Source organism: Passer montanus, unplaced genomic scaffold (genome assembly GCF_014805655.1).
Source record: "Passer montanus isolate IOZ18808 unplaced genomic scaffold, ASM1480565v1 scaffold5, whole genome shotgun sequence".
Classification (NCBI taxonomy): Eukaryota; Metazoa; Chordata; class Aves; order Passeriformes; family Passeridae; genus Passer; species Passer montanus.
Window position 1 is genome coordinate 4,156,035 of NW_024369929.1, and position 25,548 is coordinate 4,181,582.

General features: G+C 39.9%; 1 protein-coding gene across 3 annotated transcripts in view; it reads left to right on the forward strand.

Annotated features, from left to right (window-relative positions):
• The window catches only part of MYO1E (myosin IE), a 77,064-nt gene that overhangs the window by 36,441 nt on the left and 15,075 nt on the right, over nt 1–25,548 (forward strand). For all 3 annotated transcript variants that reach the window (XR_005629111.1, XR_005629112.1, XM_039722861.1), the window contains exons 5-18: nt 3,861–3,948; nt 5,574–5,663; nt 6,453–6,584; nt 7,823–7,957; nt 9,090–9,222; nt 12,591–12,787; nt 13,706–13,786; nt 14,170–14,256; nt 15,503–15,589; nt 16,674–16,841; nt 17,777–17,862; nt 18,453–18,534; nt 19,380–19,486; nt 23,260–23,358. Coding sequence is in view for 1 of the 3 variants with exons in the window: in XM_039722861.1 (XP_039578795.1) it covers nt 3,861–3,948; nt 5,574–5,663; nt 6,453–6,584; nt 7,823–7,957; nt 9,090–9,222; nt 12,591–12,787; nt 13,706–13,786; nt 14,170–14,256; nt 15,503–15,589; nt 16,674–16,841; nt 17,777–17,862; nt 18,453–18,534; nt 19,380–19,486; nt 23,260–23,358 (1,572 nt within the window). In the remaining 2 variants the exon portion in view is untranslated. The remainder of the gene's footprint in view (nt 1–3,860; nt 3,949–5,573; nt 5,664–6,452; nt 6,585–7,822; nt 7,958–9,089; nt 9,223–12,590; nt 12,788–13,705; nt 13,787–14,169; nt 14,257–15,502; nt 15,590–16,673; nt 16,842–17,776; nt 17,863–18,452; nt 18,535–19,379; nt 19,487–23,259; nt 23,359–25,548) is intronic.

Here is a 25,548-nt window from a genome sequence, read left to right on the forward strand (position 1 = left end):
CAGATCTGAAAGAAAATGCAATTCTCTGAAATGCTGAATAGATAGCAACCAAAAATAATCTCTTTTCATATGATAATACTAATTTAAAAAGAAAAACTGTTACCAAACAACCTTTCCAAGGCCAGGGAAGGCTTTTTCATTAGCTGAGTAATTCCAGCATATTTGCATATGTGTTAAGAAAGTTCCACGTGCACACGTCTCAGCCCAGCTGAGCTGCTTTGCATGGCTGCTGCAGAGTAAATAAACAATGAGATGATTCATGGGCTGCCTCGGGGCTGGGCCGAGTCCAGGAGCAGGGTGTGCTTAGGTGGGGAGAGGGAGCAGTGCCCCCAGGTCTTCCCTGGCTCTGCATGGGCAGGAGTGCAGAGGAAGTTCACTCACAGGGGTAACACGGCTGCACTGGAGTTTATTTCTCATTCAGTTTATGTTTTACTGAGGCATGATACTGAATTTAGCCCTTTCTTCAGCTAAGCTTGTTGGTGGCAATTAAAAGAGACTGTTGGCATTTCTGCCCCTTCCAGCCCTTCCAGACTATCAACAAGGAGTTGTCCACTCAAGATTTTAATTATGAAGAATTGTCTCTTGTGCCTTTAATTCTTTTTGGGCTATCACTGTCCTTTAATTGAGAGAGTGGGGGTTATGATTAGTATTTTTCTATCATGTAGCAATAAATGCATTTCTTCAGAGTGTTGTTAAGGTTTCACCTTTCTATAAAGCTGGGGACTTTATTTTCACTTTGGTTCTGTCATCCCTGCCAGGAGATGTTGCCATTGCTTGAAAGCAGCATTTCTTGTTTGTAGTTTTAGTTTACATTTGCCATTTGTGTGGCAACATTTGAGTCCAGGAAAGCAGTCAATACATCTTATGTACTACAAATAGGAGCTAATGAAAAGATCATTTACCACCCAAACTGCTCTTAGTGAGCAGCTCATGTCTATCTTAACTCTATTAAGTTCAAAATTCAGTATGAGATTTCTAGTCAGCTTCTGTATCTCAGCTTTCCAGAATACTCAAATGACTGATCATTCTGGAGAGAACCTGACTGGAAATATGGCTGAATTTTAATGAGGAAGTGGTAGAAACATAAGTCTAACACTGTAAGGAAAGTTAGGTTAAAGCTCTGATTCAGAAGGGAAAAATATTTCTTTAAATATGTGTCTATTTTAAAAAACAGTGTTCTTTACTGGCAGATCCAAGAGTTCTTTATAAATATTTGGTATTCAGATTTCTACATTGTCCTGGCAGTGCAGATAAGCATCACTTGTATTGTTCTACAGCCATGGATACCATGTTAAATGTCACTCAGAAAATTAATTTTAGAGAGAAGGATGATGCTGTGTATTGGATCTTGCTTCTCTAATTACTGATTGTTTCCTCTAGGAAGGAAGCAAGGAGCAAAAAACATTTCCTTCTGTGTTTGTAGTCTTATTCTGATTACAGCTAAGTATTAATTGACTTTGTGGAAGAAAATGTCATTTTTCGGAAGTGGCAAATAGTGCTGGAAGAAACAATATATCTTTCAAAGCATTATAATTTTTGTTAGTGATTATGTTCTAGTTTTATTTTTAGCAAGAAAAGTCTCTGAGAAAATTGCCACACACACAGTGCACTTTAAGCCATTTTAAGAATTTTTTCAAGCTCTAAAAACCTCCATACTTCCAACATACTTCAAACTACCAAGTTAGATGATTCTTACATCTTCTTAAAATAGTGTTAATAGCAGCAGAGCAGTAAGATTTATATGAAGCAGCTGCATGAGAACCATTTGGCAGGAATGGCACAATTTCCCTGTTCCCTTTTGAATACCTGAGCTTTACTGGGGGCAGGATGCCATCCCATCAGATAAAGCTACTTAGCTTCATAAATAATGCATATTCTTGTTTTATTCTAGTTTAATTGGAGCAATTTGCTGTCTTTGATCAATAAAAACCTAAAACTGAAAAACAGTGTATGCATGCATAAATCTAATGAAGCTGTGGAAGGCAGTTTTTTGGCCAAATTAATTTGCTAGAAAGGACCACTTACATTGAAACAGAGTCTAACAATAAAACAGAGCTTTATTGCTCCAGGTCAGTTCTGTGGCAGACACTATGTAGTAAGGAATACAAGGCACATTTAATTGGAGGAGCGGGAGGAGAAGGATAATGGATGCATTGAAGAAAATCTTGCAGGAACATGTTATATTTTTACTGTGTGATAAATAGTACCTGATCAGATTTATTCAGTGTTTGGCCATGGATCCTCCCCTGTACTCATCCGAAAACTGCAATTTGTAAGCTCAGAGTATGATTCAGGTTCAGTCTGGTTTTACAACAGGAAGAACAAATTTACTGCCAGCAAATTTTGAAGAAATGTTATTTTAATTATTGAACTATTCATGATTTGAACTTCTAAAAGCAGTTTGCCATTCATCAAAGTCTGTCCCTGTGAATGTAGTGGATATGCATAATACAGGCTTTCTTGGTTGTTAGGAAAAGGTGACTCAGAAGAACAATAATAATCATGGTCTGTGCTCCACAGATGGATGCTCAGTAAGTACTTTTTCACCCTTTCAAGTTTTCAGTTTCATCTGCAAGAGAAGTCAAGAGAAGACAAAAGCATGAAAATATTTCTGGGAAAATAATTTTTAAAGAGCCTTTCGGTATTTCTGTATTGTTTGGAGGCTTTAAAGATGTAAAATTACATTTGCAGCTTGGCAGTTTGGGAAGTTTTTCCAGAATGAAACCTTTAAAAATGTGTCTGTTAGTCATGCTGATAAGGAGCTCTGCGTTGTTCGTTCTCGGTGAGTCCCTTTCCTGTACAGGACATGCTGATGTTTCTTTGGCAGATGTAGCTCAAGTTTGTGCAGGAAAAGATGTGCATTTGATCCACATCCAGGAACAAGTGGGCGCAGGATAGAAGAGTCAATGACATTTACTGAAATTATTCAGGAGTTTAAAGATAGCACAGATTTTCACAAAAGAGAAAACTATTTTAGCTCTTTTTGTGGTGTTGACTCAACATCTGTGTGTTGTTCTTTTTGCTTTGGTGTAGTTGTCCTGCTCATGGGAAATGCATTAAGGTCAGAGCTGACTTGCACCAAGGCTTACGAAGGCTGGAGGAATTTTGTTGAAATGAAGGGAAGAAGCTTTAAGGGGTGAAGTGAAGGGAGGTTGGATTGTCTGGCATGCCAGTCTTCTTTCCCTCTTGAGAAAGTTACTGATTGCAAGAAGGCAAAGCTGCTGGTGTTGTAAATACCATTCACTATTGAAGTGAAATATTATAAAGGAAGGAAGGAAGGAATTGTGAGAGCTAGTATGGGATATTAAGACTTCTTGTACCCTGTGTCAAGAGGCATAGGAACAGGAAGGTGGTTCTTCCGTCATTCAGGATGTGATTAATAATGCCTCATTATTTTATTCAGGAACACCTAAAACAAAAAAAAAAAAAACAAACCCTATTAAAATGAAGTAGGTATCTGGCATGGCATGCACAGCTCAGATTTTCAAATTAGTTTTTGTGTCAAGACCTGAAATCCCCCTAAATGTAGATGGGAATTGAGTCTTTAACACACAGATTCTCTTCTGAGCATATTGGTTTAAGTGGATGTTTCTCAGTGTGTGTACTTTTCTGACCTTGGAGTCTCACAGAGGTTCTGAAGTCCATGCAAGATGGTCTATTCAGAGTTGTGTGCTCACAAACATATCCAAGTACCATGCTACCACACTGTATCACAGTCTGTATTACCAGGTTACTCAGTCTGAATGTGCTGTTTTTAATTAAGGTACTTCACCTTGGTTGGACAAGATGAACTTCAAATTACCCCACTGTAGAGTTACTTAAAAGCTGACATGTACATTTTTGTGTTTCTTTTTCTATAGTGGAGAAAGTGGTGCTGGAAAGACTGTAGCTGCCAAATATATCATGAGTTATATCTCCAAAATTTCAGGAGGTGGTCCTAAAGTACAGGTGAGTTGATACACAGTAATACTGAAGCATAAGATTAGTCTAAAGATTCCCTTGAGAGGTGGAATGACAAAAGAGTGTTGGGGCAGACACTGGCAGATAAGAGGCTCTTTGGACCTGGGTATCTTGGGGATGAGCAGCCAGAAGCACGTGTGCCCCAAGGCAGAGAGCCCTGGGCTGGGCAGCTCTGCTCACCTGCAGGATGTGCATGGGAGCCACGGCAGGGACAGCCACAGGGCCAGGATCAGCTCTGCTCCAGGTGCTGCAGCCCTTGTGCTGCATTGCATCTGCAACATGGGTGGGTTTGGTCTTAGCTTTTGGGTTTTTTTAGTTAAGTGATAAGAGGTACTTTAATTGTTCTAAACCAGATTAAGACTAAACAATCCTTTCAGTAGATGTTTGGTTTTTCCTCCTGTGTTGGCATTTTATGGAAAACTGACCTGGCTTTTTGGGTTTCTATTGCTTCCTTTAGATTTCTGATTTGTGTGTATACATCAAAGAGGCACAGCAAAAACGTTTTGTTTTATGATGTTACCTAGGCACAATTAGGGTGTATGAAAGCTGCCTGAAAGAACAAATAGTTGCTTTTGTAAATAACTATACTGTTGATGTCTGTTCTACCTATGAGCTAAGGCTAATTGAGTGAAATAGCCATAAAAATTCCCTAAATGACATTACAGTGTCAGTCCTTCACTGACAGGCACTAGTAGGTAGTGGCTGCTTTTACCAGTCCATTCCTGTTGAGTGCTTGCTGTAATTTTTGCTTTATTGCACTCTCTGACGTTGAGTGTTTTCTTTCTGCATAGTTTTGCACAACAGTGACACTGGGACCATTGCAGAGAATAACTCAGTAACCAAGATAATAATCCAGAGAGAGTGTTCATTGTGTGATTTTTGCAATAAATATTCTTTTTATAGGAAATACTTTGTTTCAAACATCCCAGCTTTTTGTACGAAATTTAAAGAATCTCTTAGAAATGACAGAGTTAGAATTAATGATGTTGGTAGCTTGCCTCGAGCATTTATTTTGAAATAAAATTCTATCTTCTTTTCACACCCCAGCCTGCACTGGCTTTTTTCCAAAGCTGATGTCTTCTCCATGTTTCAAGCTCCCAGGACCAGATAAAGAGACAATATTAACACATTACTTTGCTTTCTAAGACAACGGGATAGCTTTGTCAGTGATCCCAAAACAGATTGCTGAAGCACTGGCAGATTCCTAAATTTTGTGCTACTCTGACTTAATTGATTGTGGTTCCAGACCCCTCCAAAAAATTAAAAGCTCCTGTGTAAGCATGATTTAAAATTAAGATGATGGAAAAAACAGATCAGTTTATCAGCTGTGTTGATTGGCAGAACAATGCACAGAAGAACCAGGTTTTAGCCTCAGGCATTTTGTTTAATTCTGTAAGATTTTCCTAAAAAATAGGAACTAAAAGCTCTGGAAGAAAAATAGTTGGATTCTATTCCTTATGTGATCCAGAGATTATTTTACAGATGCAGGATTCCTTGCCTTTTTAATAGATAATTTATATGTCATGGGGTTTTGGGTTTTTTTAGAAAATCTGTAAGAGCTTTAAAAATGTCTATTTCTGAATTTGCATTTCTTTCATTTCCTAAAATTTTAGCATGTTAAAGATATTATTCTACAATCCAACCCTTTACTGGAGGCCTTTGGGAATGCAAAAACTGTACGGAACAACAACTCCAGCAGATTTGTAAGTCTCTCTGCCTTCAAGATGACTTTACTCTTCCAGCTTGTGTGCTGTTACAGACACAGTGTTCAGGGGTATAATATAAATTTACTGCAGGTGAGGTCAATCTGAATAAGATAGAAAATGTGTTTTAAACCATAGTAGATGTCAGAGCTTCTGATTCCTTCAGTATAAGGGTTTTTTTTTCTGCATTTCTTTATCTGTATGTACTGGGTAAGTTTTTGAAGTACCAAGGCTGCAACCTTTACTAACATTATACAGGCAGTAGGCAGGAATTACCTGCAGTCTGTCATTCCAGAAGGGTCAAGATAATCTCATGAAGTGACTGCTCACTAAATTGCACACCAGAGGTTCCACACATAGGCTTTAAAAATTTGAGATGTGTTCCTTGGCTAACATGAGTGTTAATGCAGTTAATGTCTCCCTGAATGCAAGAGGTCGTGGCTTTGCTTTGCTCCCAGGCAGAACAGTTTGCTGTTGGTTGTAAATCTGTTGAACTGACCTGCTGTGTAGGTGAGCCTCATGGTTTCCTTTATACTGATCAGTGTCAGCAGTGAAGAGAAGCCACTGATTTCCTCTCTGCATTTGAATTAACATGGGATGTGTTAATGTTGAGCTGTATAAATGCAGAAAAGATGTGGTGGGTCAAGAGTCTGAGCTTAGGTTCTATGGATACCTTGAGGTATCCATAAAGATGAAATACCCTCCTAACCTTGCTTGGAATACAGTACAAGTGCACAGTTTTGAATTTGCATTTACTAATCATTTAACAGCTTGAATTATTTATTGCAGGGCAAATACTTTGAAATACAGTTTAGCCCAGGTGGAGAACCAGATGGAGGGAAAATCTCCAACTTCCTCCTGGAAAAATCTCGAGTTGTAATGAGGAATCCTGGAGAGAGAAGTTTTCACATTTTTTACCAGGTCAGAAGTGTCTAAGTCCTTTTTGAGTTATGTAAAGTATCTAGGACCTGTTTCTCCTTTTGATTGAATAGTTGTTCTCAAAGCTGTGGGATTTGAGTGCACACTGCAGAGGTAACCTGGTCTCTGCTGGGAAGCTCAGTAGCATGGTGAGACACCAGCTGCCATAGACCTGCCTGGCTGCCTTTCAGAACAGAATACTGCAATATTTCAAAGCCTTGCTTGGAAACTCATTGTGAACTCCCATGTGGAAAAGTCTAGAAGAATATAATAGAAAATGAGAACTTTTCAGCAGATTTCTATTTAAATTGGCCTACATATATACAGAGAGAGGCCAGTTTATATATATCTGTATTGGCCTATACTTCCTGGGAAAGAGAAATCTGATTCTCAGTTTATTTTTTCTGAGACATTTATGATAATACTTTGTTGAATTGTCCAAGTATCTCTGGTTTTTGTCTTTGAAAAGACTGCTGGTCTTCAGCAGTCTTTGATGTGCATGGTCCTCACCTGCTGGAGTGCTGCTGATCAAGTTCTACAAAACTAGGGCCAAGCCAGAGCTTTGTAAATGACTGTAGCCAGCTTCACATATAGTTGAAGTGCCATTGCCAGGAAGGAAAGCTGAGTTGGTGCTGGAGTTGCTCCAGGAGCTTTATGTTCTCCTTTTCCAAGGTTCATGTACAATTTGCCCTGTGCTGCTGCTTTTCCTGTGGCCTGGAGAGATTGTTTGTCACAAGATTTAAAAGACCATGGGGTTTTGACAGCTCTGTTCTGAGGTTTGTTCCTCCCTGGCTGCATGGCCTTTGCACAGGTCTGAGCAGTGTGGAGGGTGCTTGTCCTCACAGAGAGCCACAGGTGATGCTTCCTGCCTGTGCTGTCAACTGTGCCTGCCTTGCCCAGGTGTGGAAAACAATCGCTCCTGAGGATTTAGGGAACACATTGTGGATGGAAAACCCATTTTGCCTTTTGTTAATGAGTTAAAGATAATGGAAGGCGTTCAAGGCAGTCACATTTTTAACTATTTATTAGTTGTGAAGTTAGAACTAAACCATCTGTGGGAATGGAATTGAGAGCCTGGTCTTCTAGGTTAAGCAATTACCAGAAGGAGGAAGGATACATCCCTGGCACAGCACCAGCCATACCTCTGCCAGTAATTTCAGGCTCAGTCACCTGTTTCTGACCTGCTCATCTCTGCTGGAGATTGTTGGGTGATCCCTAATTTGGGTGTTTTTATTCTGTAGCTAATTGAAGGGGCCTCCTCAGAACAAAAAAGCAGCCTTGGCATTACCAGTATGGACTACTATTACTACCTGAGTCTCTCTGGGTCCTACAAAGTCGATGACATCAATGACAAATCAGATTTCCAAGAAACACTGGTGAGTTCTTTACTGTGTGATTTGCAAAGTGGAGGATGTATGTTCATTTCACTGTTTATTTTTAGCAAAGATGTTCATCTACTAATGTGGGAATGAGAAATTAATGTAGATATAACTTATTCTAGTTGTATTTTGTCTTGAGGAGGAGGTATGTTAACCCTGAAGACAGGTTTTGCAGAAAGATGTTGTGACTTTCAGTTTGTTCTTTTTCAGAAGGGTGCAAATTTAATGAAATTTAACTTGTACAGATAATCTGTAGTATGAAAAATGTGAAAATGCAAACACAACGAGGAACTCGCATTAGAAGAAAATTATAAAAGAGTGCTCTGTTTTAGCTGAATTACCAGTGCTGGCTGACCTTCCATGCTTATTTAAAACAGTACAGCTGAAAAGCTGGAGAAAGGGAGTGTGAAAACACAGATCAGGGATCTTTATCCAGAGCTGCTGCCAGTTCATTGTGTGACCTGCCAACTGCTGGTGTCCTGTTCTTAGGAATTTACTGTTTAAAGTAGATTGTATTAACACATCTATGTATGTAGCACATTTAAAGGCCTAAAAAATAATTATTGCTGTTGTATTGGAGCTTACCTGATATTTTAGAAAAACGGTTTATTGAGAAGACATTCTGTGAGTTGTCATGTACTCAGAACTCCAAAACCCAGGGGTGCTGGGGGTTTTCTAGTAAGTGGCTGAATTTCACAGCCTAAGCCAGACACTGGGCTGCTTATTAGAGTCATTCAGTACAGCTTCACAGTTCTTAGTCTTGGTGGGTAAAGTGACTGTGCAGAAGGAATAAAATCATTGCATCTTAGGTTCCTTGTTTCCCAGTTTGCAATGAAACTATTTATTTTTAGTGTGACGCTTTAAAGCAGGTGTTTATTTTTTCCAGAATTTATTTTGTTAATGCATCTTCTAAAAAGCAGAGATGCTTCTGTATTTAATTAACAAAATACAGAAATGCTGAAGTAGGACATCTGGTACCCTTTGAAACTTCATTGCAGCTTTAATGAAATTTGATGGCCTTAGGAATCTGAACGGCTTTGAATAACTCTACTTTTTAACACCAACATTTACAAGGATTTCTGAAACAAGAGTCTTCAACTGATGCAAATCTGTTTGTTTTTCTTCCCAGCACGCAATGAGTGTGATTGGGATCTTTGCAGAGGAGCAGGCACTGGTACTGCAGATAGTGGCAGGAATATTGCATTTGGGAAACATCAGCTTCAAAGAAGTTGGCAACTATGCAGGAGTGGAGAGCGAGGAGTGTAAGTACCTCTGGAAACTGTTCCAGGAGCAGCAGTGGGCTGCAGCCCAGATGGCAGAAGGTGAACTGCAATTTAGAGCTGCTTATCCAAACAGAGCAGAGATTCTTAGGATGTGAGGCTGCCAGTTGAGAGTCTCTGCCAAAACCAGGTGCTGAGGGCCCCTCTTTTGTCTTGTAAAAGGCCACGGACTTAAACGGAGTGTGATTTTGAGTTTGAGAAATCCTGTTCCAGCCTTTGAGTGTGAAATAATAGACACTAAGAAGGGCTTGAGCTCTGCTTCTTTCAGTGCATCAGCACACCTGATTCATAAACCCTGTTGGGTGTGTGGTTTGTGTGGCCTCCTGTCCTGTGAAGGCAGCTCCCAGCTGGGGGTGTCCCTGGGCTCAGGACATGGCTGGTGCCCAGGCATCCACACAGGTGTGTGCATGTGTGCTGGAAACAGAGCTCAGAGCTGAACTGAAACGCAGCCTTTGCACTCTGCAGTTGTGTTCCCTGTCTCAAATTCCTCAGCTGATACCTCATTGTTAGCTACAGCTACTGAGTAACTGTTTCTTTGCAGTTCCCTTTCCCACAGTGCCCTGTCCTTGCCTCCCTCAGCCTGTGCTCTGCTCTGTAGCAGCTGGGCTCACAGCAGCAAGGTGTTGGAATGTTAATGGACTTGGAGTTTTAAATGTTTGTGTTGTGATTTACACCTTGCATCTAATGTGGGTTTATGCTGCTTGGATAGTTTAAGGACAGAGTGGATAAGCACAACATACATAACAGTACCATACACATACCTGTGTGTTCTCTTAATTCTTGGTTCAGAATGGGTCTTATGTTCAGGAAAATTGCAGTTGTTTAGTTTTAGATACTTTATTCATAACTAACTTATCTTGTGCAGTCAGCTTCACACGCAGCTGTATTAGCATTCTCCTGCTATTTGTTTTATGAAATTGGGAAATGAAAATTAATAATTTTTAACCTTTCTAGTCTCTCAAATTAAGAAGGGAACCCAAAGAAAAACATTTTGTGGCATTGTATTTATATGCCTTTTGATTCCAAATGAGCTACTGTGCTTCAATTCAAATCACAGAGTTAAATCTTTCAAGCAGATCAAGACATTTGAAAGCCATACCAGATAGATACAGAGTGAGTTGCATCAAAATAACAAATGTTAAAGACATTAATTGAAAATAAATCATTAGAAGTGAATGTGTTTCTGTGATGAGCCATGTCCAGCATGTTTCTCCTGCTCCCTGGGATACAAATACACAAATTGTCTATGAATAATGCATGGAAAGAAATTAGAAATTAGAAACACATAAATATACTGATTTTAGAGAAGCCAGAGAAGAAATAGCCACATCTAGCACATCATTTCTGCATTCTGAAGATGAAAGTTAGTCTCATTTCTCTTCTCCATTAGTCCTCCCTTTAGTTTACTATTCATCCTAACCAACTAAATAGTAAAGCATTTATAGCCTGCACAGCCGCAAAAGATAAAGCACAAGGGACCACCCCTGGTCAGTCTTGCTTTGTGTAAGCCTGAAATAATAAAAAGTTTAAGAATTTAGTCAGTAGCATTCTTGTTGTTATACAGCCAAATGCAGAAAAACATGCAAAGCCATTCTTTGGGACATCAAAACCTCTACTCTGAGTCAGAATCAAATCTGTACAGACCATTCTTGATAGACCTTTAGACAAATACATCTTTAAAACTGCCAGTGATTGCTATCTGCTCTAGTTTTTTTATTATATTAATAGATGAAAAAAGTTCTTATTTGCTGGAAATCTTTCATGCTACAAATCATGGCAAATAATAGTACTACTACCTTGGAAGGAGAAAAGAATTTAAGCTCTCCCTCTTTACACTTGCATAGTATTGAAAGGGTTGTTTTTCACTTCCTGGAAGCCCAGGAAATGAGCCCAGTCTTTTCAGCTTTCCTTTACAGAGTGCATTTCAAACTATTCCACTGAATGCTACTGATGACTCTTTGAGGATCATTTTTTCAATTACATGCATATCCTGCTTTATAATAATTTCCAGACTGCAACTTTATGGTCCCTAACTAGGGAAAACAGTCAGGCATCTTAGGAATGTGGAGCTGTATCAAGTGCTGGCCAGCTACTCTTCCCTTACAGTAAATCATTAGCGCTGGGAAGGGAGAGTTTCTGGGCTCTGCACGGTGCTCCTTGCCATTAGACTGTCTTCATCAATTCTTACCAGTGCTATTGGTTAAGCATTTTTCCTGGCATTTTAGCAGTATATGTGAACATATCTGGTGGTCTGTAATTGCCTGCATTCTTTCCCAAGATGAAGCATATGATGACTGACCTTTTCATGTGCTCTTCATCCTGTGTTCTCTGAATTACCAGAGACTCAACTTTGTGTGGTTCCTGGTACCCCAGAGTAAATTTAATCAGTTTGCCGATGGTAATAAATAATATTTTAGAAAGCTGGTGGTTTTTTCCAATTTTAAAAATACTTTTGCAATAGTGTACTAAAGGTTTGTGCTGTGACATTACAGTTGCATAAAGCACAAGTGGCTGCCACCTTAGTGATTATTTACATCCTCCTCACACCAGTAAAGCAGATCTGAAACCAGTGGAACATGGAGGAAACAATGTTAGAGAGTCATGTGGTTTAGTGGAGGTGCAATACCACCTCCAGGAGTTTTCCTCAGGAGCTGTTTCCATTTGCTTTCAAGGCACTTGTGGTTTTCCACTCCCTAAGGTGTGTGACTCCTGCAGTAGCATCTGCACCATGTGCTTAGAGAGTAGAGAATGCCAGACCCTGGGCTGCTTGTGGCACAGATGTATTTTTGTGCTTTACTTTTAAACTAGGGGAAACAGAATTGACAAAGTACTTACAGAATAAAGAATTAAGAAATAAAAGGCAAGGTAATTGAAAACTTTTTGCAATGTCCTAACTTACAAGAAGAAAGAGAAAGGATATTAGGAAACAGCCTACTTTTTATTGCATTTTAAACATTTCATGTTTTTACAAAGAATTGTCAATGGTGTCAAATTTATTTCATGTGTGAGCTCTACATTTTATTTCCATCTCCTCCAAGAGTGATTTGTTTGAAACACACAGTTCAAAACCATGTCCTGTGGCAGCTTACATGTTTGAAGGACTGAAGGTACAGAAATAGATGACTATTTTACTTCAAGGTTGTTTAGCTTAATTGAAATCCATCTAAGTAAAGAGTTGAAGATGTCCTTGAGGAGCATAGAGAAATTTTGAAGACATAAATTGGTCCTCTTATCCTTTTTAAACTGCACACTCCATGACTTTTACTGTTATTTAAGATAAAGTTAATTTTTTTCTTTGTTCTGTGTTTAGTCTGTAAGTCATAATCCAGCAAGCCTGATCTTTCTTGCAGTTTTAGCTTTCCCTGCTTTTCTCCTGGGAATTAACCAGGACCGCCTGAAGGAAAAACTGACCAGCAGACAGATGGACAGCAAGTGGGGAGGCAAATCTGAGTCCATTAATGTCACACTAAATGTGGAACAAGCCTGCTACACCAGGGATGCCCTGGCCAAGGCCCTTCACTCCCGTGTTTTTGATTACTTGGTGGATGTAAGTTGGATTTACTTGATTCTACTGAAGTGTCCAAACAAGTTGAAGGGCTCCAGGAATGTTCCTTGCAGGCCTTTTCTTGCCTGTCACTGCTTTGCCCAGGCCTGCCCAGTGCAGTGGGAGTGTGACCATGGATACCAAACCCAGGGCACTGCCTCTGACACCAGCTGTGCTGGCAGGCTCCTGCTGTGACTGTCCCGTGTGGGATCCTCATCTCCCTCTGTCAGCATCCCTGCTTCTCTGAGTGTGATTCCTCCTCCTCAGCAGAGCAGAACTGGCTGGTTGTGCTCCCCTGCTCTCTGATCCCACTTCCCTGCAAAGAGCCCCTTCAGCAGCAGGATTTGGCAGTGGAGCCAGGGGCCAAATTCCATTCTCCAGGCTAAAATGCTCTCTTGCTCAGAGTCAGACCCTGGGCTGGAGGCTGGGAGCCCTGGATGCTCCTGGTGCAGCAGGGATCTGCTCCATGGGGGAACTGCAGAGAACAGAGCTCCCCTGCCCACAGCAGCCCTGCCATGGTCTGTGCCAGTACCAGCACTGACCTGCACAGGAGGGGATGCAGAGTGAGGTGAAGAGATTCACTGTACCCACAGCAAAACTCATCAAATAGCAGATTTAAAGCTGTTCTTTTTCTCTTGGCTCCTTTTATTTAACGGAGCTAATTACAGTGAAAAGAAAGATTTTTGTAGATAGTGGATCCAAAGGCTCACTGACCTGGAAAAGAGGATAACATACTGTTCATTTCCTAAGTGTTTGTAACACTTTATTAAAAAGTGAAAGCAAAAGAACATTTTCTGTATATTTGTATTCAAATTCAAGTATATTATTTAAAAAGAATTTTATTATAAGTATTTAAGAATATTGATGTATTTTAATTGTATAAACTACACTTTGTTTTATGCTTTGTTTCTGTTTTGTTAGTCTATTAATAAGGCAATGGAGAAGGACCATGAAGAATATAACATTGGCGTCCTTGATATTTATGGCTTTGAAATATTTCAGGTATGACAATGGAATACTTGGGATTTGAGCAAGTCTGACCTAGGAGAGCTTTTTTGTAATTTAGAGGGGAAAAAATTTAAACCAGAAAAAAAATCACATATCCTATGGCCAGAATAAAAGCAAAAAAATCCCAACCCATCTTCCTGGACATTGTCATCTCACTGGTAATGTCTCACTTAATAAACATGAGGTATTGAAGAAACTTCAAAGAAATGAAGTCATTGATCTTAAAAGGAAGATCTGAAATTCCACAAAATGTCTATAAAGTCAGCAACCCATCTGTCACTGACAGTGTTTCTTTGAAGCTTATTGCCAGTGTTAGAACTGAAAATTATTGTATATAAGGCAGGAGACTAATTTTTACATTGCTTCCTTTTCTACAGAAAAACGGTTTTGAACAGTTCTGCATCAACTTTGTAAATGAAAAGCTGCAGCAGATTTTTATTGAACTGACACTGAAGGCAGAGCAGGTAACCAGACATTTTTTTATTATTTTGGAATTCACATATGAGCTATTCCTTTGTCAGCCGGTGGAAGAATCAAGGTGTCATCATTGCAACAGTAGATGTACCTTGTTGAGCAAGACAAAGGGAAAGAAAACGACCTTAGTTGTCAAGTGACCCTAAAACTGAAGCACATCAGCTGCAGGATTTGTTCTCTCAGTGCTGGGGTGGTGTAAGCCAGTCCACCCCACAGTGTGCTGCTGCAGTCATATGACTGTGCCCAGGCTGCTGCAGTCTGACTCACGGGCAGGGATGGAAAGCTGCAGCCTGGCTCCATCCCTGGGCTTCCCTTGAGCATGACACACATTGCACTGGGAATGCTTCCCTTCATTTCCTCCACACCTTTTCTATTTCTTGAATATATATATATTTATATATATGTGTGTATATGTAAGAATGAAATAGATCAGAGAAATACAAAGATACTTGTGAAAGTATTTGCAGTTCTCTGCTCACAGTCGTACTGCCGAATCTCACTTTTTTTGTTTCTGCATGGGAGGGCAGACAGGATGCAGCTGAGACAGGAGCCCTGTGTGCAGAGTGAGCTCAGGGCTGGCACCAGCTTTGGGACAGTTTTCAGGAATGCCCAGACACAATTGCTTTTGTGGAAAAGTAAGCAGTCATGGCACTGGGTGCACAAATGACCTGCAGAGTGTCTGCTGAGCCCTTGTATATGCAACTGGCTGGGGCAATTTAAGAGAATTTTAATATGGATTTTCCCCCAGTCTTTCTTTAGGTGTCTTTTTGGATACAGTAATTGCATACAGAAATAAAAAGCTGCATCTTCATTTCATGTACATTTCTAAATATGTTGTCTGGGGGATCTGATCCTCCATGTGCCTGTCACAATCTGAATTTTTAAAATAGATCAGGATGTGGATACTTAGGTGCACTGTCAAGATACTATTTGCAAAGTGCTTTGACAATAAATGCAGTTGAAATCTTCCTGCTGTTGTCAGTAACCACGGAAGGGCTGTGAATGACAAAGGAATGTGTGGGGAGAACAGAGTGGGATTCCAATTCATCTTTTAGGCAGCAGAGAGCTGGATTTAGCTATCAGTAGGGTCATTTCTCCCACCTCCACCCAGTCATACATTTGGCAAGTCTTCCTGAACATGAGTAGTGCAGAGTTTGTCTGTGGAGTGTGTTGTAAATCTAGTGCTACATCTACAGTACAAAAGAGTGTTTGCATCTGTTTCTTTTTACTTAACAGGAAGAATATGTGCAAGAAGGAATTAGATGGACACCAATAGAATACTTCAACAACAAAATAGTGTGTGACCTTATAGAGAACAAAGTGGTAAGTACTTAGAACAAACAGGTGGAGAAAACAACAAGATTTTTTTTCTCTTAAATATTTGGGCAGCTGCTTTTTCTGCAAAGAAGGTTCATAGGAAAATGCAAATACTGTTGTTCAGTTACTGAGTCATACTAAGTCTATATATAAATCTTACATAAGATGGCTTATAGGAGCCCTAAGATATGTCATGTAAGATATACCATCCAAAAAGAGAACTATACCACAGTATGATTGACATGCTAAAAAACCAAAATAGTGGGGAGAAAATTGTATCCACTGAACTTTATCATGACCTTACTGACATACTGTATGTCAGATAATGCTCTTTGTGACCCTGGAGGATGTAATTCAGTTTGGGGAAGCTACAGCACCACCTTTCCTTCAAGGTGCTGTTGCAAATCAAGCAGAAACAAGTGAAGAGACAGTATTGTAGATAAAGGAGATGTTGTGGTTTTGCTCCACAGTCCGTTCTGTAGTCTCAGGTCTTCATGTTCCATTTTGGGATGACAACAAATGTTGAGTTGTGCTTTAGGTCAGAAGTAGGGTGTTTCTCAGATAGTTCTTTATCCTCATGCAGGCCAGAACAGTTTTGAATGACTGGAATGGCTTATGCTTAAATGCACATCAGATTTTGCCCATTTTCTGCCTGTTATGAGGATAACTAGCAAGAGAATACAATTTCCCTCCCAGTCTAAGATATTTAGCTGTAAGTCTGTCAGAGTACAGCATGTCCATTTAAATACTTTCTCAGACATCGGTTTACTTTTTGGTGGAGTGAGGAAAGAAACTTTAAACAGATGTTGAGTGTTTTGATGTTTTTGTTAATGTGGTTTTTTCAACAGTAATCACTGTTTCCTCCATCATTTCCTACTGTCATCCCATGAGGAGTCATCTCTCCTTAAATGTTTGCATATTGGTGTAAAAGTTAATCTCAATTCTTTGGAGGGAAGTGACTTTGGAGGGAAGTTCTTCCTGACTGCTCTAGTGTTTTTGTAGCAAAGACAATTTTCTTTTTGGGGGAAACAACTGGCATCATATTTTCCCCCCTCACTTGAGCTGCTGTTCTTGTTCCCCACCACATCAGAACCCCCCAGGGATTATGAGCATTTTAGATGATGTGTGTGCCACGATGCACGCCGTGGGAGAAGGGGCTGACCAGACCCTGCTCCAGAAGCTGCAGATGCAGATTGGGACTCATGAACATTTCAACAGCTGGAACCAGGGCTTCATCATCCATCATTATGCTGGAAAGGTAACGTGGAAAATCCTCACTGAGCTCTCTGTAATGTGTTTATGAGGAAAGGAGGGCAGTAATGAGGGGAAGGGGAAAGCCCTGCAGGGGTCTGGCTTGGTTTGCACAGCCAGGTTCTCTCAGGTGACAACTCTCTGTAATGTGTTTATGAGGAAGGAGGGCAGTAATGAGAGGAAGGGGGAAGCCCTGCAGGGGGCTGGCTTGGTTTGCACAGCCAGGTTCTCTCAGGAGACAGTGTCCCTTCACAGTGCAGGCAGCTTAGGACAGAAATGCCTTCACAAATGGGCCTTGCTGCTACAATTTATTACTTAATTGTAATAAATGAGTGCCCCATGACTTTCATTAATTGTAATCTCATTTGTTGATTACCCTTGCTGGAGAGAGGAGGCTGGGCCTTGCTGCTCTCAGAACCAGAACTTAATTGTAATAAATGAGTGCCCCATGACTTTCATTAATTGTAATCTCATTTATTGATCACAATAGCAGTGAATTTCAAGAATTTTGATATAAAAGTGATGTTTAGGTGATGACATACCAATAAAACTGGGAATATAATGTGCAGTTCTGTCTTGTTTGGATTTATTTCTCAGAGTATTCATTGTTTTCTGAAGTTAATAACAGTGAATCCTTACTACACAAAAACTTGTCTTAGTAAAATCCAGTATTAAATTCACTTGTCATGTTCCATTCACTAGTTCCATAAGTTTTTTAAAATTTGACTTTTAATGGAATTTATATTTAAGGATGAAGTTCCTTTGTTTGTTGTGAAAAAGTTTAATAATACATGCTAGAATTTAGTACCCATTGTAGTATGTAAGTTTTACCAGACTAACCAAAAAGGACAGAACAGCAACTGATGAGGACAGAATTTAAATTTTTTTTAAATTATTGGGTTCTTAACTTACCACAAACAATCAATTTCCACCTTGGCCCAGGTATCTTATGATATGGATGGATTCTGCGAGAGAAATCGGGATGTTCTTTTCACGGACTTGATTGAACTCATGCAGAGCAGTGATTTGTACGTAAGCAAACCTTGCTTGGAGCCGGGAATGCCGTGGTGGTTGGAGGGGCACAGAGGCCACACTTCCCTGCTGTGCACCTGCTGACCCCCTTTGTGTGACAGTGCACATGGGCAGTGCTGAGGGGAGCAGAGCACTGCCTTACCCTGACCTTCATGTCTGCACACTGCACCCAGGGAGCCACTGCACTGTCAGAATCCAGTGCTGTAGTGGCAGCCTTTGTTCTGGCCTCAAGCAAGGCCATCAGTGCTCTGGTGTCCTCTCAGAACAGGCACTCTTTTGACAAAGTAACTTTTTTTGTGATGTATTTGAATTAATTGATGCTTATTTTTTAAGAAGTGTGCATTTCTTCAAGACTTTTAGATGTCTGGTGTCATGGCTTTCCATGCTCACTGAAATAGCAAGGGGTCTCTGTGAGGAATGAGGCTCATGGAAAGCACTAATCTTAAAATAGATTTGATATAACTCAAGAGTAATAGAAATAGCTGTTTATATTCTGCTCTACTATCAACTTTTACAGCATATTCCTTGACATGCCTGCATTGAATCATCTTTCTATGCCAACCCTGTTTTATAAATTCTTTCCTAGGCCTTTTATAAAGGCTCTGTTTCCTGAAAACCTTCAAGTGGACAAGAAGGGCCGTCCCACCACTGCAGGCAGCAAAATCAAAGTATGTCTCCTTTTGCAGTGTTGGTGTGTGTATCTGTGGTTGTGTGTTTGTGTATGAATAGCTAAATAAATTTTTTAAAGTATTTTCTTTTTTTACTGTCCTGATATTTTTAAAAAGTTTATTTTAAAAGAAATTTTTTTTCTTTTTTTACTGTCCTGATATTTTTAAAGATAGGTATTAGGAGTATCCTCCTGGCAAAGTGATGCATTGTTTCAGCATTGTTAGAACTGTTCTGCCCAGTATGAGTGTTCATTAGATGTTGTATTCAGCTGTAGCAGTGAATTTTTAAAAGGAGCAATTGGTGGTACTTGTATGTGCATAATGAGTGAGCCACCTCACTCAGCCTCTCATTTCCTACAGCTAATTTCAGAAAACAGGTCTCTACAGTGCAGAAATGCCTGACCCAACACCCACGCAGTCAACTGCAGTCTCTGCTGACCACAGAGTGCCTTGCCTGAGGCAGCAAGTGCTGCAAGGCCAGGGGCTGTTTGGAGACTGATTGTAGGACACACACTTAGCTACACGTGACTTGAAAATCAATATTTTACCAACCTCTTTTCTCACAGGTTCACTTGATGAACCTGACAGGTTCACTTGATGCATTTGCTTCATATTTTTATATAGAAGTTTTAATGTATTGAATAGCTGGAGAAAATAGTGCCCTCTATTTACTGATAAGTTTATTATGAAGTGCAAATTATCCCAAGACACTTTGGTTGTTGGAGAAAGATGAAAGGCACCCGTATCTAGCCAATGGAGTCATCAGCAGATGGCTGATAATTGTAGAATTCCCTCAGGATTTACCCTGTTCAGCTGAGATCCTTGTTTTTTCCTTTGTTTTACAGAAACAAGCCAATGACCTTGTTGGCACCCTGATGAAGTGTACACCCCACTACATCCGCTGCATCAAACCCAATGAAACAAAGAAGTCTCGAGACTGGGAGGAGAGCAGGTATGGATCAGCAGAGTGAAGCAGTGCTAATGGTCAAAAGAAGCCATAAAAAATTCATTATTTGTGATTTTACAGCCTACAAACAGAACTACATTCTCTAAACCATCAGAATTGAAATCTGGCATGACCTCTCCTAAAAGCTGAGGATAAGTGCTGGTCACTTGGTCTGAATCAGCACTTAGTGTGTGCAGCTCTTGGCTTTTCTCCTGCCACTTATGGAAACCAACATTTGCATGAGTAACACAACCAGTATATTAAAGACCCAGTTTTCCATGTAGAATGTGCACACCAAATGTATTCTGAACATTTCTAACTTGGGCTTCATGTTTTGAAAATAGCTTCTATTAAGAAGCTAGAAAGCCAGTAGGAGATCTATATCTGCTTTTAGGTATCAAACCTGCCAAAAAGTGTCTGTAACCAACAGTGAAGAAAGTTCCTGTTTTACTTATGTTCAATTAACCAGCTCTTTAAAAAGAATTGACTGGAATGTCATATCAGGTGATTGTATAGCCATTAAATAGATGTCTGAGTGATCTGTTTGGTTTATCACATCTGTTTTAAGGCATCTTTAACTACATGGTGCTTGTAGCACCTTCCTCTTCTCTGAAGGGATGCTGCTCTTTTTGCACTGGGGTAGGTGCTCAGTGGGATGTGTAAGCTGTGTGGGGCTCTAGTGTAGGTAGCATTCATTATTACATACCAAGTACTTCTGAACATGGTAAAATTGCTGATAAAGCAAGTGGTTATTTTTATCACAGTGAAACAGCTTGCAAAGTCTGATAAAAAGCATTCTTGGACAACCCCAGCAGAATTCCCTTCCTGCCTTTCCAGCAGACCAGCACAGTCACATGCAGATGGAGAGCACTTACAGAAGCTATTGGGACTGCACTCCAAAGTCTCAGTGAGGGCTTGGCAGTAAATGCAGACCCTCTTTAGCTTTTCCACCCTGAAAATCCTACTGTGCAGCACTTCATTTTCTACTCACACTGGGAACCAAAGGAGGAGACTAAGTGATCCTGGGAAAAGTATTTATAAAACTTATAGCTAAAAATTGAGGGGCTTTGAAAATCAATCATTTGCATATTGGGAAACAGGCCTATTATTGTGGAAGATGTTGCTAGGAAACCAGTGAAACAAATACAGTCAGTCCTAGTCCTGAGAAAAGGACAGCTTTCAGGAAACCCCTTTAGGAGCAAAAATGGGCAAGATTTCTTGTTTTCCTATAGTGAGGATGGTGTGTTACCAGTAGCTGCTGTATTTGCCAAGTGAAATACAAAGGATTGTATACTGTCAAGCTCAGACAGAGGTGGAAAATGCTGCTTACAATGGCAATCCTTCATCCCCCTTTAAAAATCCCAACATTCTCCCATTTCAATCTGTGATTGCCCACCTATTGTAGTAGGACTTCACTGGGGCACTCAGTGACAGGTCTGGGGAAGAGAAATTTATATGCATGTGACAGTTCAAAGTTAAGCTTAATATTGTTGTTTCTCAAATTTACTGTGAAAAAGATTTGAGGGAACTAAAAAACCTAAATGAGTTTATGTTATACTTCGCAGATTGGTGGATTTTTAAAATGTTTTTGTTTTATTTTCTTGCGTGGCCACATAATGCTGCATCATCCACAGGCTGCCTTAGTGTAATGGGAATAGCAATTTGCTTATTAGTAGCAGGTTTACTAGACCATGAAAATGTAACTGAAAAAGGAAAAAACCCTTTCACAAAGCTGCTCTTACTTCATGCTCACAGAAGCCATGGAACTCCACCTTTCTGCTGCTGTTGAATAACTCCAGAATATTTAGCACTGAAACACAGGCCTTTGTAATATCTAAAGCTTGTATAATACCTTAGTTAGTCCAGAAATTGGGGTGTTCTTGAAATGTGTTTTTGTTCAGGTCCTGGCAAAGCCACTTGGACTTGTATTCAAAACTGCTGCATTAGCTGAATTCCCAGACCCTGACCTGCTTGAGGTTGCTGCCTGAAGGGAGATTTTCAGTGTGTCTTTTCTCAGAAAGGAAAGGAAAAAACCAGAAAAATGTCTCAAATTCTCTGGTGCTGGACACTGATACTGGCAAGACAGTAAGAAAATGGGAGTAGTGCTGTTGCTCTAGTGCATTATTCCAGATGTGAACAGGAGGGAAAGCTATAAACAGGAAAATGTATTTTTGTCCACCAACTTTGTACTGAACCAGAATTCTTGGAGTGGGTACAAAATATACTTGATTCCTTGAACACAGCAAGATTAAAATGTGTGGTAGTCTTTATTTTAAGCTAAAAGAGCAATATCACTCATCATTTAATAAAATACCTCTCAAAAGTGTCTTCAAAAAGAAGAAATAACTGAAGGGATTTTGTCATTTGTAGCAAGGGATTTCAAAAGATTTTTCCCCTTCATACTATGAGTCATTTGAAAAAAAATGTCTCAACAGGAACAATAACAAAAAAAGGGCAGTACATTTTATATTAAAATTTAACTTTCTAAAATAGCTAGAGAAATGACATTGAAATAACTGAGAGTGTTTCAGGATTTGAAGAATCTCCTGTAAAATCATAGAAATAGCAAAACAAAATTAAGTGACTTACTACAGGGTCATTTTAAAAATTATATGTAAACAGATGCTCTTTTATATACTGTTTGTTAAACTTGTAGGACTAAAATCTTAAAAACTGTTATAGTTCAGACTGAAAGCTAAAGCTTTTACACTTTGCTCTGTAGAAGAACAGGAACAGAGTGAAAAACTGACCTTCTTTCAGCATATGACTTAGATGAGAAAATTAAGGAAATGCCAAGGAAATCAGCAACTGAAATTCTTCAAATCAAATTACCAAACGTTAAGCAGTAGAGTAGCAGGGTATGTAAGAAGAAACATGAAATCATAAATGTGTTACAGGTCTAGAAGGAGGAAAAAGTGCAAAAGCTTTTCTGTTTTGCTGCTTTTCTGCTTAGCATTTCATGGGCACATACTTGTTCCCTGATGAGAAGCCTGCTGGAAGTGCTTGGTGTGAGGCAGCTCTGCTGCTGTTGGGATAATGATGCTTCAGTTCCCATGTGCAGCTGAGTTTCTCCACAGCCATTAGCACTTTCTGTGGGACTGGTACCAGCTCAGCTTTTGTTTGTAATTTAAAATGTGCCATGGATGAGTCATCCATTACTGGCTTTAGCCAGTCTTGTGCCTATCCTCGAATCCTTCTTTTGCAGCATGGTAGAATTAGGAGGAATTCTAGCTTTTCATCAGTATGCTGACCTGGCTTTCTTCCTTGTGATTCTTTGTGTATTGAAAGTTTGGCATCAGGAGCTTTTTCCAGACATCAGATTTGGTCTTTTCTCCATAACAACGAGGAAAGAAATGTTACTGTGTTGCTGTTTGAGCTATGTAAAGCATAGGAAAAACCTTGAGAAGAGAACACAAGACAATTTCCCAATCCCTTGGATACCAGCTGTGTAATTGTATCACTAATAGTTACTTGGCCTTTTATGGGTTTTATTATTACCTAAGAAATGTATGCACAAATTATTTTGGAGATGGGAAGTTAAACTAGTTAAAAATGCTAAGGTTAACTTGCTACATGTATTTCAGTGCTGTGGTCTACCTGCCTGGAATACCTTTCCTACCATGCAGTGTGCAGGATAATGTGCAAAATTAGATTCATTTACCTGTGCATGAATTTTAGCAATCAAGAGTTAAACATGATTCAGATGTTTAGGAATGCCTCAATCCACAAGTATGCTGAAATTAAATGGATTTTAAGCCTTGCATTGTTTTTGTCCCCAGGGTAAAACATCAAGTGGAATACTTGGGTCTGAAAGAAAATATTCGAGTCAGAAGAGCTGGCTACGCCTACAGACGGGTTTTCAAGAAGTTTCTGCAGAGGTAGGTAACACTGTTTAGAAGAATTGCTATAAACAACACAGGGTTGTTTACCTGATGAGGAGAGAACCAAAAGGTTGCCAGTTTTGAAACCTTCCCATTTCCCACTTAGCCATTTCTCCACATGTGCCTTGCTCAGTGATCTCCTTTACACAGAGATTTCAAAGTGCTTTAAAGCCAGGCTTTGTGTTACTGAAAGTACTTCATCTTTTCTGTACTCTTGCCTAAGGCCTCAGTACTTGTAGTGCTATGAGAGGGTTCCTCAAAGTTACAGGGAGTTCAAGGAACTGATGCAGTGCCTGAAATCTGAGTGTCCAGCTGCAAGCCCTTGTCTAAAATGTTACTGCTCCAGCTCTCCCAACTCTCCCCACAGCAGACAGAAGGCAGGTAAAGAAGTCCACACCTGCCATTCAACCATTGCAGTGTAAAGAGTAAGCTCAGCTTACACAGCTTGTTATCCTCCACTGGTGTTCTGACAGCTGGGAATGGGCACAGCTCAAACCTCTGCAGCTGCTCACGGAATGAATGAAAGCAACTCAGAGCTCTGGAAGATCAATCCTGTTCTTGGTGTCTTAGGACCAGCTGTTACCATGATTAACTACCTCCACTAGCTAATGAAATCCTCTTAAATAGGAGCAGTTTCAAGATTTATACAACATTCAGCTTCTGTTCTTCAGAAACTGGAGACATGAAGCTAATAAGTGCCCAAACAGGCTTTATGTGATAAATCAGCTTTTGCTGGAGGTCGTTGCATTGAATTTGAGAGTGTCAAACAAAAACCCAGTCAGTTTTTGCAAGGAGTGGAGTATGGTTAATCAGACAGCACAGGACAAAGCCATTAGTAATCCTTAATGATAGTACCAAGATTATTGTAATAATGCAGAATATTCTAATAATGCCAGACCTAAAATCTCTGAAAATAAGGACTTCATTTTCATGGAACAATTATAAATTCCTTTTTCTTTATGACTTTCAAGCCTAGATGTATAAACATGAACATGCTACAGGCTGTGTTACTTAAGACAGACTGTAGCTGAGACAAATAACAGATTTATACGGTGTGTTAAATCTAGCCTGAACACAGAGTGTGAGGGCTAGGCAGGCTCTGAGAATTCTGCACAGAGGAAGGCTACATGGTACTTCTGGATCCACAGGCAACTGAAACTCCTCTTGTGGAATTCATCCTTTTGTTTCAGATTATTTAGCTTTGTTAAATTTAACATTTTGTTATGAGTAAAACTCTTCCTGCTCCCTTTCCATTCACAGTTCCTAGCATCCAGAACAAGCTCTGTTCTGACCCCCAGAGTCAGTGTGAGTAAAATGGGGCTGAGGCATGGGATGGACAGGAAATGCATGCTTGTACACTTGTTTTCATTGGGCGTTCCTTGGCAGCTCCCTGCAAGTGGAGATTGCTGGACTGAATAGACTTTTATGTACAAAATTTACATTTGCATGCAAAAAGCCACAGTCACTGAAAAGGCCTGTGTGTTCCCAAGCATAACCAATGTGAAAGCTGAGCTCCCACTCCCTGTTCAGCCATCAGACCTAACTGCATCCTGGGAGTTTGCAATACCTATCTGGGGGCAGTCATGATTTTAAGTTGTTTCAGAAGCATGTTAAGAACACATTCAGTACTTGTGCTGAAATCATCTGCAAGATTGAATTACACAAGCCTAACAAACCTGGATTCATGGATAGTGACATGACTGGTTTCATGGGAAGCATGCACGAGGACACTGAGGTGCCATTGCTAAACAGCAGTGAACAGTCAGAGTTGTCACATTATCAAACTGTGAAATGCTTAAGTAGTGCATGTTATAGAATTATCTGTTGTTCTGCCCTGTAGACTTGTCACAGCAGTAAAATGTATGAAGTTAATTTGATGAAAAAGGAGAATTTAAAATCTATTCTTACTTTGTACCCAAGAGCTCTACATATATTAAAAGGTCTTGAATCACGTTTTTCCCTATGCCCTCCTTTACAGCTCAGGAGATGTAGGAGAGAATTTGTAGCATGCTGAAATGTCATGTCACAGTCTCTTGTGTGGAAGGTGGCAGTTTCAAACACCTTTATTCACCTCAGCTCCTTTACCTTCAGACGTGGTTAGACCCACCTACACAGCTGCACTGTTGGCAGTGCATGATGAGCCTGCAGAAGAGGCTGGTAAATAAATGAGCTGGGAGTTACTTTAAC